At 26.3% G+C, this 15162-nt stretch overlaps 6 protein-coding genes across 10 annotated transcripts; 4 read left to right on the top strand and 2 right to left on the bottom strand.

The window, feature by feature from the left end:
* Positions 1 to 146: 146 nt before the first annotated feature.
* Positions 147 to 1538, bottom strand: LOC127281070 (agrin-like). The gene is made up of 6 exons (XM_051304563.1): positions 1367 to 1538; positions 1038 to 1291; positions 721 to 811; positions 555 to 652; positions 401 to 491; positions 147 to 317 (listed from the first exon to the last, which is right to left on the bottom strand). Exons 1-6 carry the CDS (start codon positions 1389 to 1391, stop codon positions 274 to 276), a joined length of 603 nt encoding a protein of 200 aa, XP_051160520.1. The 5' UTR covers positions 1392 to 1538; the 3' UTR covers positions 147 to 273.
* Positions 1539 to 1961: 423 nt separating this feature from the next.
* Positions 1962 to 2818, top strand: LOC127281123 (uncharacterized). The gene is made up of 3 exons (XM_051304650.1): positions 1962 to 2126; positions 2219 to 2485; positions 2567 to 2818. Exons 1-3 carry the CDS (start codon positions 2093 to 2095, stop codon positions 2608 to 2610), a joined length of 345 nt encoding a protein of 114 aa, XP_051160607.1. The 5' UTR covers positions 1962 to 2092; the 3' UTR covers positions 2611 to 2818.
* A 234-nt stretch (positions 2819 to 3052) lies between these two features.
* Positions 3053 to 5451, bottom strand: LOC127281061 (PRELI domain-containing protein 1, mitochondrial). The gene is made up of 5 exons (XM_051304551.1): positions 5289 to 5451; positions 4442 to 4639; positions 4144 to 4357; positions 3348 to 3596; positions 3053 to 3275 (listed from the first exon to the last, which is right to left on the bottom strand). The coding sequence occupies exons 2-5, from the start codon at positions 4531 to 4533 to the stop codon at positions 3129 to 3131; spliced, it is 702 nt and encodes a 233-aa protein (XP_051160508.1). The 5' UTR covers positions 4534 to 4639; positions 5289 to 5451; the 3' UTR covers positions 3053 to 3128.
* A 221-nt stretch (positions 5452 to 5672) lies between these two features.
* On the top strand, positions 5673 to 9750 carry LOC127281010 (uncharacterized). Of its 4 annotated transcripts, none has more exons than XM_051304490.1 (12): positions 5673 to 5801; positions 5919 to 5981; positions 6325 to 6537; positions 6617 to 6802; positions 6887 to 7060; positions 7138 to 7262; positions 7348 to 7850; positions 7940 to 8142; positions 8254 to 8455; positions 8529 to 8741; positions 8815 to 9168; positions 9258 to 9750. In XM_051304490.1, the coding sequence occupies exons 2-12, from the start codon at positions 5928 to 5930 to the stop codon at positions 9578 to 9580; spliced, it is 2550 nt and encodes an 849-aa protein (XP_051160447.1). In that variant the 5' UTR covers positions 5673 to 5801; positions 5919 to 5927; the 3' UTR covers positions 9581 to 9750. The 4 variants fall into 4 exon arrangements, with proteins under 4 accessions (XP_051160447.1, XP_051160466.1, XP_051160440.1 ...); XM_051304509.1 differs by having other exon boundaries at positions 5736 to 5801; positions 6447 to 6537; XM_051304483.1 differs by lacking the exon at positions 5673 to 5801 and having other exon boundaries at positions 5819 to 5981.
* Positions 9751 to 10062: 312 nt separating this feature from the next.
* On the top strand, positions 10063 to 11363 carry LOC127281131 (V-type proton ATPase subunit e 2-like). The gene is made up of 4 exons (XM_051304661.1): positions 10063 to 10288; positions 10625 to 10672; positions 10759 to 10846; positions 10965 to 11363. The coding sequence occupies exons 1-4, from the start codon at positions 10191 to 10193 to the stop codon at positions 10983 to 10985; spliced, it is 255 nt and encodes an 84-aa protein (XP_051160618.1). The 5' UTR covers positions 10063 to 10190; the 3' UTR covers positions 10986 to 11363.
* A 272-nt stretch (positions 11364 to 11635) lies between these two features.
* LOC127281056 (E3 ubiquitin-protein ligase RMND5A) lies at positions 11636 to 15141 on the top strand. Of its 2 annotated transcripts, none has more exons than XM_051304548.1 (7): positions 11636 to 11809; positions 12262 to 12545; positions 12641 to 12778; positions 12855 to 13153; positions 13245 to 13347; positions 13424 to 13578; positions 13657 to 15141. In XM_051304548.1, exons 1-7 carry the CDS (start codon positions 11674 to 11676, stop codon positions 13718 to 13720), a joined length of 1179 nt encoding a protein of 392 aa, XP_051160505.1. In that variant the 5' UTR covers positions 11636 to 11673; the 3' UTR covers positions 13721 to 15141. The 2 variants fall into 2 exon arrangements, with proteins under 2 accessions (XP_051160505.1, XP_051160503.1); XM_051304546.1 differs by having other exon boundaries at positions 13639 to 15141.
* The last annotated feature ends 21 nt before the right edge of the window (positions 15142 to 15162 follow it).

Here is a 15162-nt window from a genome sequence, read left to right as displayed (position 1 = left end):
TGTGTATAATAATTATATAGGAGTTTACATATATAGAAATTTATATTTTGAAATTTACATAAGAATTTATAAGCGATAATAATATATTTAATTGTCAATTGTTAATACCTACATATGTTTACAACTTATTATAATTATATTTTTATTTATTTTTCATTTTGAAAGGCTTTGTATTATATATATATATATATATATATGTATTTTTTAATTTTAAAAAATATAATATCTTCATCATATAAAAAAGTTGACTGTTATGAAATAAAAAAAAGTGTCTTAAACTCTAAAAGTACATATTCCATGAGATGCAATTTTTATTTCTGAAAAAAAATTTATCATTAAAATATTTTAATCCGTTTTTAAAAATATTACCTTTACATGTAAAGTTAGTTATAAAACTCACGTTTTCCACAAGTTTGAGCACATGCAATAATCTCTGAATTGTCATATGTAGTTCCGTCGCTTCCACAAACTGGATTGTATTCAAGTGATTTCTATAGTAAGTAATAAATCAATTAAATCAACTCTAAGATATAATAAGATTAATTAACACTTACCGAGCAACTACTCATACAATCAGAAAATAATTGCAATGGCTGACTAGAAGTGCCACTATCAGAATTTGTAGATTCATTACAGGGTTTTATTTGGACATCTAAAAATATATAAGTATATGTATATAATATATTTATTGTATATGAATGAGTAATAAATAATACTCACATTTACCGCAAATTCGCGCACAATGTACTTGTTTTACATTATCATAAATAAGGCCATCATTTCCACATACTGGTTTTTTTTCTTCACCTGACTGAAAAAAAAATATAAATTTTTTTTATTTGAATATTGTGCGTTGACCCGATTTCCGTCCATTTTTATATTAATGATAAGACTAAAATTTTATTTTTTTACTTGAATTAATTTTGGTACATTGTATAAAAAAATTAATTCTTTTTGCAATTGCAAAGTGAATATATATACAGGAAATTTTCAAAATAGACGGAATAATAATAATAATATTTTTATATAGTACTTACAGGGCAATTTTTAAAGCAATGTTCAAAGGTGCTTATATGGCTTATTTTACGACGACCGAAAATTGTTCCAGGAGCAGATGTACTTATAGCGGAAAGCTTAAAACCACTAAAATTCTCATTAATATTAGTGGAAGATTTCTCTGCGGGACCATCGAAAATAAATCCATCCGCTTGAGTAAAATCTTGTATTATTTTGAGAGGAGTCTGTCCCTCAATTGATAGTACAGAAGTAAATTGTAAAATTCCATAATAAACTATAAATAAAAAATCCAAGTATTTGCAAAGATTTAAAAAAATTTAATTAATAATTTAATAATATATGCACTTACCTGAAATAATTATTAATTTATTCATTTTAACTTTGATATATTTATGTTCAAATGATTCAACGAAGGGACTTTCTAACACACGTATAAAAAGTGAGTGTATTCAAATATTTTCTAAAAAGAAACTTGATTAAAAGTTTAGGTGGTCAACCTTGGAAAGTGAAGAAGTAAAGATATGTACATATATAATTAAATAATGTGAATTTGTGAAATATATTTCGATTTTATATATGTATGTACCTATTCTACAAATTTAACTTTTATGTCCCTCTAATATATTTTATTATAATTTCAATTTTTTACTTGACTTTTGTTCTATATATAAATTTTTAATGCGAGCTATCGTTTACAAAAGATTTTATATAAATTTATTATTTAGATACAGAATTATTCTACTTTTCATATGTAATTTTGTAATGAATTATAAGATTATTAGTTCTACGATACTTTTATTTAAAGTTAATTAAATGGAGAACACATTTACTGAGCATCGAAAAAAAAATTATTTTTTTATTCAAAGTTAAACGTATGCTCACGAATCATAATTTTGAATTTGAATTATTGATTTGTTTATAATACATATATAGGTACACAAATGTATATACACATATATGCAATCTACACATGGCTATAGTGGAATTTCCAGTTAATTGAGATGCATATAGCAGAGTACAAGTTATCCTCGATCTTTGAACGTCGCAATTTTGTCTCATTGTTAAAGAAGAGAAAATGTTTTCTGCTCGAATTTTTATATTTTTTCTTGGTGAGTGAATATTTTTGAGAACATAAAATTTTCTGTAAAATATAGATCTTTGATTGTGGCATACGACTAAGTAAATTAATTTAAAAATACAGTTTTTGTTGCTTTGGTGCAATGTCAAAGAACAACAACAACTACTGAAGAACCTTGGATTTGGAGCGACAAACCAGATAATCAAAATCCATCAATTGGAACTACACAAGCAACTATAAGAAGGACAACACCTTTTCGAAGAGACCAACCTACTCCAAGGACTTGCCCAGGATGTCCAAAAACACCCCAATTTAATCCTGTTTGTGCGAGTGACATGGCTACATATGACAATCCTAGTGCTGTTGATTGTGCCAACACATGTGGACCAAGTAAGAAAAAATGGTCAAAAAGTATATAATTATGTTAAATTCCTTACCACATACAAATTTCATATAAAATCTTTTTTACAGAAATTGAAATACTATTCTACGCAGCTTGCCAACCAACAGCATAATATTTTTTCAAAAATCTCTAAAATAATTTAATTTTATTCTAAACGAATAGAAAATACAAAAAAAATTGTAATGTTGATGACAAATAATAATCCAAGGCAAATTCATTTTTCTTTAGTTAAGAAGAAATTGTTTATTCAAATAATAATAATAATTATTATTATTATTAAATATAGTTGATTTAAAATAAAATTTTCTTAAATTTATGTACACTAACTTCAATTTTATTGTAAATTAAAAACATAAATTAAAACTTTACACTTTTAAACGTGTTTTAATTTGCAAAAGAGAATAAATGATGGCAGTTTTAAAGGAATGATAAATAATTATTATTGTCGACCTTAAATTCAAAATCCTAATGAACTCGGGTCATATTTATATACGCGAACGAGTTTTTGCTTTTTTTTTGTTAGTTTAAATTCTAACGAAATAACATCAAAAGACTTTAAATATTTGTTGCTAATAATTCGTACTTTCTTGCTTTTGCTACAGTCATTTGAAAATATGATTATACAAATATTTATGACTGATAAAATTGACTCGATTTCTGTTTCGCTAAGTTGGTTGCTTTTTTGGCTGCACCTTTCATTTTCTCGGCTTTATCATGCAGAGTGTTCTGTAAATCTTCCGCGGCGTGAGTTACCTTTGAAATAACTGGTTGCTCAATCTGAAATAACATTAATTTAAATAGAAAATGACTATAAGAAATGCAGTTAAATTTTTATGATGAAATAATTACCCTATCAGCAAAATTCATGTGGGCAAGAGTTGGTTTCATGCAGTGAGCAGTATAAGGAAACATGTGTTCTAGAACATAATTGAATCCACTGGACATTTTAACACAATTTTTCTTAAACCTATCGAGTCCAAAAGCTTGAATCGCTCTACTGAATCCAAAAACTTGACTATCTATCCAAGCTGATCTCTGCGCCACTGTCCAATCAGGGTTGTCTTCTGATACTCTGTACACAACCTTTTCAACTACACTCTACAAGAAATAAAATGTTTCTTTCTTTATTCTGATATTAAAATATTTATTTAGCCTTTGAGAAATGGCTTTACTTATCAATTATCCAAAAGCAATCATTTAACGTACTGTTTTTATAGCACACTCCTCTTTTAAAATTTTTTTAATTTAAACAAATATTGTCAACAAAATATTCTGTTAACTATACACCAATGCCTCTATTTAGTTTATATAATAAAGTTTGAATTGAATCAAACAATTATGAGTCTAGTAAGGAGTTCTGTTGAAAACATTTTCTTCCCGTTAAAATATTATTTAAAAAAAAAGTTTCTTGAAGAATTGTAATTTTGATTTCAATTTATACCGGGCACTGTAGGTATATGTATCTATATTACTATTCATAATGTCTTTAAGTGAGTGTCTTTAATAAACCTTTAATTTCTGCATATGTATATATGTGTATATAATTCAGGAATAAGTCACTTAAAATTTCTGTAGTCTTAATTTTTCCAAATACTTTGCAAAGGTAACTTGAGACATCAAACATATGTATAAATAATTAACTTACCATTACTTTTGTAAATCCTAAATTTCTTGTGTAGGTTGTTAATGTTTTTGAATTTAGATCAACAATACTTTCTTCCACGATTTTAACAACATTTTTGCTCATGAATCTTTCTCCCCATTTTGGTAATCTGTTTGTCTTCGTTAAAAGTCGTTTCGAGTATAATTTACCATCCTTTACTTCTCTGAACACTGTGTCTTCTGATAGAACATGCTTACTATGAAAACAAAATTTGAATTATTTGCAAGAACTTTGTTATTATTTATTTTATTTTGTTAAAAATTAATTTTTAAATATGTACCTATTTGGATTTGGATATCTTTTCCAGAATCCTTGAACCACTTGATTCCAATTGAATTGAAAAATAATATTATTTTCGAAATATTTTACCATTATTCTAATAGGCTATTATTTTATTATAAAACGAGGAAAGTTCTATAAAGCACTTTCAGGTGGGTGACCCATAGACAAGTTTTACTTCTTTTTTAATGTTTTTCTCCTGTAAATCAATTTAAATATCTTTCATTAATAAATACAAATTTTTTATTGTATTATTAAACAAATCATGATCTGGATCAGTAAGTGGTGCTCAATTCAGTTTAATTAATTTTTTCTTAATATTATGATAAAAAAAATCAAACTGAATTGAGCACGACATGGTCTGGATAATGATCCATGGGCTTGTTGAAAACACCCATACATTAATTTAATGCAATTTAGTCAATTTAGAAATAATAAAGCATTGCAAGTTTTTCTTTAATGATATTTGAAATATCAAATAGAAAAGAATCAAAATTAAATTTCCTCTTAAAATTAGTTAATGCTTGACACTGATTATTTGTATATGCTTCTTATGTAATTTGACCATGTGCCACAAAATTTCTAATCATCTTTATATTGCATATAAGAATATAAGTAAATAATGTTATACTATAGACAATAATAGTATAATTATGTCACTATTAGGGTTTTAAATATATGATATTTGTATACATATTTAAATAAAAATAAATTACAGTCATAGCGTGTAATATAGGTTATGAATTTTCAGATATTTCAGTAGCAACATGAATACCCTTATAATCTTGATATTATTAAAACACTAAGTACATGAATAAAATTTTTAAATAAAGTATAACAGAACTTACCAAAAATAATGTAAATAATTTTTAAGAAATTTTTTTAAGTATGTAAACACAAAGCAATTGCAGTGAACACTCATAAAATTCATCTGCATTTCATCTGATCTGAACAATCTGAACATAGTTCAATTGGTTCAACGTTGAATTAGTTGGCGCCATCTTTAAATATCTGAGAGAAATAAAAAAGAAGTAAAAAAAGATAAAATGTCTAAAATCGAAATTACATATTTATTATAATGAATTTCTTTTTTTAAAGAAAGTAACATATACAACTATATGATAAATAATAATACATTAATATACATATATATATATATATATATATATATATATAAGTATAGTTTCAACAGCTTACTTTATTTTGATTCATAATATGAAAAGTTTTGTAATAAATTTATTGCATTATTGTGGGTAGTTTTGTCGATCAATCTCTAAAATTATTCTTATCTTTATAGTGGTATCTAGATTATTGTTTACAATCGGTCTAATTAAAGGTGAATCCAAAATAGAAATTTTAAGGTAAGTTCAGAATGGGCAATTAAATGTATTGTAAACAAAACTTACTCAAGTAAAAGTTAGTTGACATTTCTAATTTATAATTTCACATCATTTATTATCAATCATTTATTTCATAAGACGGCAGAAATGGGGCTAAAAACGAAAAGAATGCAAAAACTATTTGAGCCCGTTATGGAAAAGGTATGGAAATTTATATTTGACTGTAAAACTTATTTTTTTATTCCATAGAACAAAATATATGTGCATGTACTTTTTTTATTTTATTGTCTTTTTATATTATACTAATTAAAACGTATATAAACATTTTGTATAACATACTTCCGAATTTATTTTGGTAAAGTTATAAAATAATGTAGGTATATATATCGAATCCATAATTAAAAGGTTAAAAGTACGTTGTTACAGGTTAGAAATAAATTATTTCAGAATAAAACACTATCATTGTTTAGCTTTCTAATTTTCTTTATAAGTTAATATTTTAGTTACTTGTCAATGAAAATTAATTTTTAATCATCATTTTTAGGTGAAAAAGTTAGGAGAAATGTCAGAAAATGAAAATTCTCATTCTGCTGATGTTTCTGCTATAAAATTCATATTGCATGAACAGCTTCAGGATTTAACTGAAAAATTTGTATCTCTTTGTAGAGAAGATGCAAATGATTATAAAGAAATGAAAGGACAAATTGTTACATTAATTGAGGAATTTTGTACTTCAGTTGACGTTAACAAGCTCATTGTAAGTTTGTGTTTTAATTCCAAAATATAAAAAATTATTGTCTTGAAATTAAATTTATAAACAGATAATTTATCTTCAGATGAAAGTTGACAATAAAAACAACAAAGAAGAAATTGGAGATCTAATTCTAAAACAATTTGTTTCTTCTCTCGAAAATTTAGAAAGCTTGGAATATCTTCCTTTAAAACAGAATCTTCAACATTGTCACGATTATGTAAAAGTCATGAGTACAATTAATGAGATTGAGGACTTTCAAAATATAAAGGTTTAATTTTAAAATTATTTTTATACATTTAATTTTCCATTGTCATTTTTTATTATTTTTATTAAATTAAAATTTATTTTCTAGGAACTCGGTACTTCTATTATTGATTTTTTTCAAGTTTTACAGTTTTATAAGAAAAATTTAGTATCACAATTTTTAAAAGAAAAACTTTCGCTTTATTTATGTCAGCTTTGCGCCGCTTTTAAAATTCTTGTTCATTTAATTCAACAACAACACAAGTTAAAGGCACCAATATTTGTAAGAAATAAAAATCACTTTAAAACAAAAATTCCATAATTATATAATACTTTATTTGTGAAACATATTTTTTTTAGAGTTGCAAGAAATATGTTTGTGATCGTTTGTGCTATTGTTTTAAAATGATAATTGAGATATTGGATTCCCCAAATCCTTTACCTGAAGATGAAGTTTCAGAAAAGGAAAATCATTTTGTTTATAGGTTTTTCATGATTTATTTTTCTTATTATTATGTTCTTAATTAAATTATTGCAAGTATGAATATATAATTTGAAAAATATTTTCAGAATGGATTTGGTATTAGATATAGTCACTGAAATGATAGGAAAATCATTGAAGGAACAAGTGGATGATTTAAAAGATTTGTTGTTAGGGATAGAAGACGTATTTTCACATGCTATGGCAATCGCACAAGTTTGTCTGCCACAGGATTTTAAAGCAATAAGCGGAGTTTGCCAATCAGTTATGTCAGAATATGAAAACCTCAAAACTCAAATGAACAATGAAACGTCTGAACTAACTATGATAAATTTATTCTTAAATTCTCTTATCGACTCTTTATATCGTTTGGAACGAAAAGTAAACATTTCTGTTCTTACTTTGATTATGGAAGTTTTCAGCGATTCGTTAAGTCCTTTGCGAAAACTGATAAACATTTGTGGAACCGGCCTACTTGTTGAAAAAAAATCAAAGAGTGATTTAAATGAGTCAATTGAAGATTTTGATCAACTCTCAGATAAAGCTTTACAAATAGGATCTTTTGCAATTGCTTGTTGTCGAAATGCGAACCGTGAGTATATTTATCAATATGTATTGTATGTAGTTTATGTCATTTAATAAGTTCTTAAAACGGAAAAATGTAATTTTTTAAAATGTTAGGTGCTAATAATATCAAGAATTCCTTAGCGAGTTTAGAGTCGCTAGGAATGGAATTGATTCCCGCAATCACAGATTTTTATCTTCATCTTGATAATAAAGAAAAACAAACGAGTGTTAAACTTTTAACTGATGAATGGCAGACAGAAATTAGAAAATTTCATAATACAGTTTTTCTAATCATCGACTCATCTGCCTACTGTCAAGTAAGATAATAACAATATTTCATAGAAATTATTATATGAAATCTGAAATCTATAATTAAATTAAAGGATTTATGTATGATTCATTTATGATCCCTAATTTATTGCTTACAGGTAGTTTTAGATGATATTCAGGAACGCGTGAAAATAATGTCGGATTGCTTAGATAATAGAGAAGGAGTAACTCAGCAACAAGTTCAAGGAATCGTTCAGAGATCATTGACTCTCGTGAATCAAGTTACAATCACTGTAGATGATCTTGGAAATGAACATTTTGACAGACATACTATAATGAAGATTCGAGAGCTGAAAGCTTGTAATGATATATGTATATAATGTCTTGAATAATTTTCAATATAAAATGTTGTGCTAAATAAAAAATGTTTCAGCAATTTATGAAGCTGATCATGCAGCAAAAACTCTGCTTACTGAAAATGTGACGGAACCTCAACAATTACGTGTGATAAAACGCTGCGAAATGATTTTGAATGTTGTGAAAACTCTTCAGCCTATTTTACAAACGATAGTAAACAATTCAATATTAATGAATACTACATGTGAAAATGCTCGTATGGGACAAGGAGATACTCTTCATTCAAGTAGTATGTTTCTTGAAGAAATATTCATTAATATTAGTTGCGGTAAAATAAGACTAATGCTTTCAATTACTTCTAGGCACTCCTTTATGTTTTCCTTCAAATGTTCTAAGTTTACCTTTCGATCAAAGGTCTCTGACCTATATTCGAACACCCTACACAGTTAGCAGTTTTAAGCAACCATTATCTGTTCCACCTGCAAATAGTGTTTCAAAAAGTTCGCCGGATTTGAATTCCTTGATTCCTTACATAAAAAGGGGTCGAAATATGCGATCGGAACAATCAGTTATGTATAAAACTCCAAAAAGAAATGATCATAAAGATGAATTGCAAATAAGAAATTTATCTAGTGTCAGACAACATTTATTCAGCAGAGACAGTTTTATACGCAGTGATTCTATTGATTTATCTGCTGAAAGTTTGGATCTTACAGGTAAAAATAAACTCAATTTATTCTTAACACATTTATAGGTAAATAATAGTGACAAATATTTTATTGAATTTGGTACTTTTTTTTCTTAGGAATTCTAGATAAAATTTCTGGCCTTGCAGATACATTTGACAATTCTCAAAATTCTTCATCCTTAAACAATAAAAATGTATTACACGAAAATGAAAAGGAAACAATGGATTTAAATTGCCAGACAAAGAATTTTCCAGAAAATATTGTTATTGACGTTAACAATCAATTGGATTCATTAAAAGATTCTCTTATCAATCAAAAAGTATGTTCAATAGTTGATGGTGGAGGAGACGCCCCGTCAACAATTGAAACACCAGTACGCCTTAAGGATTTACAAATATTGGATAAAAAAATCGAAGCCCTTCAGAAACATACGTTCTAAGTAATAGCTTTAAAATCATCTATTTCTTATTTACAATCATGTTAAACATTAAGTTTTATGAGTATTTTTAATTCCTGTTAGATAAGGAATTCACTAATTAATTTAGTTGATTCAACATGAAGAGTAAACTATATTTTTTTATTATGAAAAATAAAAAAGAAAACAATTAATACGTTTTATTATTTTTCATTTATAAAAAATGTTTATTTGAATTTAAATGCGTACGCACTACCTCTATAACCTATATTTAATTTTTGAATCAATAATATAATATTAGAAAATAAAGAAATTTTATAAACGATATAAGTATAAAATTATGCAAAAAAATATTTACTTTCAATTCTAAATGATTAAAGTTGAAATGTTTTTTTGAATTTAAACAATTTAAAAATTTTTTTTCGAAAGTGTCATTTCAAAAATATCGCGCTCAAACTTATCGCAAGTATCGAAATAGTCGAAATACACACACACACACACACAGACGGCTAAACCTGTCTGTGCTCATCGTACTCATGTGACGACTTGTCGTCAATATCTACTTTGTTGGTTGTCTGAACTGTCAGAAAAAAACGAATTTTAAATTAATTAGATTGGTATTATTTTCTTAAAAATGGGAGCTTCATCTGCACCTATATTAATTTTTACATTATTTTGGGGAGCAATTGGAATTGCATTACCTATTTTTGTTCCCAAAGGACCTAATCGTGGGTAAGTTTCAACGAAATTTATTAACCCAACCCATATATTTTAAAACTTCTTTCAACATCTTCTACAATTATTGATGAAATATTCGATTTTTAATAATATCAGAGTAAGATCTTTAAATTCTTATCTGTCAGTGATTTATTCATTAAACTTTCGATGACATTATTTTTGCTCATCTATAACCTACATATATTTGATTCATTTCACGAATTGTACATACAGGTATGATGCATACATACTGCATAATATGCTTCTAACCAATATATAAAAGAGAAATATTAATTTCTTATTCAAGTCAATTTTTTATTATAATTTACATATTTTTGTTTCTTATTTCAGAATCTTGCAAGTGATCTTAATGCTAACAGCTTTCACATGTTGGTTATTGTGAGTCAATTTTATCAATAATATTAGCAATAATATGCGACAAAATTTTATAAAATAAATTCTTACTATATTTGTTACAATTTCAGCTGGTTATGCTGTTACATGGCCCAAATGAATCCTTTAATTGGGCCAAAAATAAAAAACACGACACTTTTATTGATGGCAACAGAATGGGTAAGCGGTTAATCTTTTTTATATAAATAGTAGAATATTTTTAAATTTAAAAAAAAAATATAATATGTTGATAGAAAGAAATACATTCGAGTTTTATTAATGAAATCATTTCTTTTAGAATGACTACACTCCCAAATAAGACCAATTTCTTCATGTATATATATATAATTGTAAATAAATAAAGTTTATAAATATTGCCATGTATTACATTGTTACAATGAGATGAGGCAAGATAATATAACAATATTAATCACTTGTAGAATCAACTTTTGAAATGTGTTAGTTGGCTTGATATAAAACCTTCCATAAAATATAAAAATAATTTTTCAGACTTATTTTATTGTTTTTCTTAACAAAGTGTTCAATAATTGATGATTGTATATTTAATTTAAAAATTGTACTGTCTTATTCTTGCTTATATATAGTTTGTCAAGAATGTTATAATAATTATATGTATGTCAATATGTATGTATAAATACGTGTTATTGAATCACAGAATAAATGAAAAATAAATACATTCCTCTCAATTATACTTATACAATTTTCTTAGTTTACCTTACATTTTTCTCATTTTCACAAAAATATAATATAATAATGTATATAAATATAACTTTTATAAAAAAATCTAATAAAAAAAGTTGTTATACCTGAATTATAACATGAATAAACGATTAAAACAAATATTAAATAAGCTGCTATGCGTTTCGTCTTTCGTTTTTTAACAAATTTAGTTGAAAAAAATAATTTTTAAAAGATTTATGGCAGTGCCCCCTTGGATTCAATTTAGAAAGGTCGGCAGTGACGCGACATGAATAAGGAAAACAATAATGGAGGCTTGCAATGCTGTAGAACGCGAAGTTGATCGAGTTTTATTAAAATTTGGAGCAATAAATGAACATGCCGTTAATGTTCTTCGTGATTTGATATCAGAAATTGAAACTTTAAAGAAAGATCTTGAGGAATGTAAGTACTTCTTATCTGCTTTGCGTATATTCAACTTTTCTTTACAAAGCTTAGTCTCCCTATATGTAGACGTCAATTGCTTTTATTCACTGGCGATGAACAGTCTGCTGCGACATAAAGATTATTTTATAGATTTTTATTTTGGTTGACACAATTTACTTCTTTCTTTTTCATAACTTGTTTTATTAAGGTTAAAAGTTACACAATTTCTCTAGTAATCTATTTAGAACTAATATTATACAAATATGTAGGTACATGTCAGTTAAATAACCTAACTTTTGTTATTGTTTTTAATACATTATATATGTATATATATAAAAGGTTTCTAACTATTTTATTAAAATACTAATAGTTATTTGTAAAAAGAAAAGAATACCTACTTTATTCAATCATAATAATATATTCAATAAATTTTGAAACAATTATTTTTTGATTAAACGAAATATTTTTAGATCCACCTGATCATGAATCTACATCTATACAACATCAAGGATTGAAATTAGCAATGACTAAAGTCCGAGATACAGTTCATCGTTTAGCAACGGAACATAGAGAATTACATAGTACCGTTTCCAAAGTTGGTAAAGCGATAGATCGGAATTTCATTGCAGATTTTGCCAGCACGAGTAGAGAAGATGTATTCTCTGGGACAGAAAAAACACATCTTCTTAATCAAGTTATTTGCCAACATTTTTATCGTCAAGGAATGCTGGACATCGCTGATGAACTTGCAGCAGTACCTATCTTTAAAATAATTTTTACTAGAAAATAATACATTCCATTTGGAGAATTTGCTAATTGCATTATTTATTTCCGAAAATTTTATTATAGGAAGCTGGAATTAAGACTGAGGAAGGACGAAAAGAACCATTTACAGAATTAAATTATATTCTTGATTGCCTGAAACAGAAAAATCTTGAGCCCGCATTGGAATGGGCTACAAAACACAAGGAAGCTCTTCTTGCACAAGTATATAAATAAAGAAATGTATCACTAATGATATTATTTTGTGATATATTCAATTTAACATTATATTTATTTACAGAGTTCGTCACTTGAATTTAAATTACATAGGCTTAAATTTATAAGACTAGTGCAACAAGGTCCAAGAAAACAAACGGAAGCTATTATGTATGCGCGTAAACATCTTCCACAGTTTGTTACTAGATACGAGAAAGAAGTACAGTCTTTAATGGGAACTCTACTGTATTTGCCAAATGGTATCCAATCGTCGCCCTATAGTCATTTACTCGATCCAACTTTGTGGCTTGAAATTCATGACGTCTTTACGAAAGAAGCTTGCACTCTCCTAGGTTTAAGTGTGGATAGCCCTTTATCTGTTTGGTAAAATTTTAACTCTAAAACTCCTTTATAATATATAAAGGAAACAATTAATGATATACGGAATAAGTTTCTAATGGGAATTTCATTTCAGTATAAATGCAGGAATTACAGCACTACCTGCTCTTCTTAACATTAAGCAAGTAATGCAACAGAGACAAGTCACTGGAATCTGGAATGGAAAAGATGAACTTCCCGTGCGTGGACTTTTTTCAAAAGCTTGAATCATTTCATTATTGATTACTTAATTAATGATAAATTTTTATTTTTTAGATTGAAATAGACTTAGGAAAACAGAGTCGATACCATTCAGTGTTTGCTTGCCCAATTCTTCGTCAACAGAGTACGGAAAATAATCCACCAATGAAATTAGTATGTGGACACGTGATTTCTCGCGATGCTCTAAATAAACTGACGAGCGCGAATAAGTAAGTCGTTCAAATTAAGTGCATAGCATAGTACAATGATATCGAAATCACTTTTTAAAGAAACCAATTTCATTCCAGATTGAAGTGTCCATATTGTCCAATGGATCAAAACCCAGAAGATGCGAGACTCATATACTTTTAGAGTGCTGTGATAATATGTATGTAAATTTTTCATTAGTATTTTTTTTATTTTTTGGCTTCAATTTATCTGGAAATTAATATTCTACAGATATATAAACATATTTTAAGTTCATTGAAAAAATATATAATTTATTGATGGTTTGTCGATTGAAAAGGCAAGTTTCTTTTACATTTTGAAAGGAAAAAATTGAATTCATAGAAGAACAAAAAACGAACATAAAATTAAAGCTATCCGTTACTTTAATGATTAATTATATAAAAATAATTTTTATTAATTATCAAATAATTTTGTACATTTTAAATTATTTTTTTATAATTAGCAATAATTAAAGTAACGGTTAACTATAAAAAAATTAATAAATTGATAGAAAGTTTTGTATTAAACATTTCATGTTTTAGATCTGAAATGAAATTCGTACTCATTGTAGACAATGAAAAAAATATGGTATTAATTAAGCAAAATTTTTGATAAAAGCATGAAAATTATTGATTAAAAAAATTTACTATAGAATTTAACAAAATATTATTTATAAATTTTTAAGTCAATAATTTTCTTGCTATTCATATAAATTTTGTTAATTCAATAACATATTTATTTCATTGCAAGTAAGTGAAATAGTTTAATTTATACTTGCACCTGATTTATTAGTCATTAACAAACATATTAAAAGTTTATCACTTTCACTCAAGAAAATGATTTTCAATCGTATTATGTTACTCTTTTAAATTAACAAATCATAATTATTTATAAATAGTTGAAATAGATTTTTAATTTTTTCTTATTTACTAAAGGCTTATAAATAAAATAATTACAAAGATAGTAATTTTGAAAAAAATAGATAAATTTTTAAGTGGTATATGAAGAACTTGATTTTTTGACTACACGTACTGGAATAAATGATTCTTGTAGATCTTTTATCTTGAAAAGTTTTCGTTAGAGTTGTTGTATAAAAAGTCGGTTCTGATTCAGTTAAAAAATTTGTCATATCACTTTTTCAATTTCGGAATTGGCAAAATCGCCCTCTTTGTAATAGTTGGTTATTTGTAGACCCACAGTATAAGTACTATTTTTAATGTGTCGGAAGTGAATACAATGTAATAATAAAACTCAACTGCCAAGCTTTCTATAACAGTTGACGCTAAAGACGATTCGCGAAAGAATTTTTTTTGTTTTATAAAATTGTAAAAAAAATTATGTACTTCGAGTCGCGCAACTGAATGAATAATAAGTATTTATTTACAGAAACAATGCTTATTCAAGTGACTTACGATTATTACTTGATGACACCGTGTCATTATTAACAATAAGTATAACAACATTATAAATAGTCACTAGGTAATAAACGTTTAAACGTGATTAATTTTATTAGATTGTTTTATATATAATATAATATCCTGAAATAAATGTTGCTTACTATAAAATCTCTTAAATTAATATTTAAT

Source organism: Leptopilina boulardi, unplaced genomic scaffold (assembly GCF_019393585.1).
Source record: "Leptopilina boulardi isolate dan_hultmark-lab unplaced genomic scaffold, ZJU_Lbou_2.1 LbouV2_112, whole genome shotgun sequence".
NCBI classification, from domain to species: Eukaryota; Metazoa; Arthropoda; class Insecta; order Hymenoptera; family Figitidae; genus Leptopilina; species Leptopilina boulardi.
The sequence above is the reverse complement of the archived record's forward strand: the minus strand, read 5'-3'. Positions and strand labels throughout refer to the sequence as shown.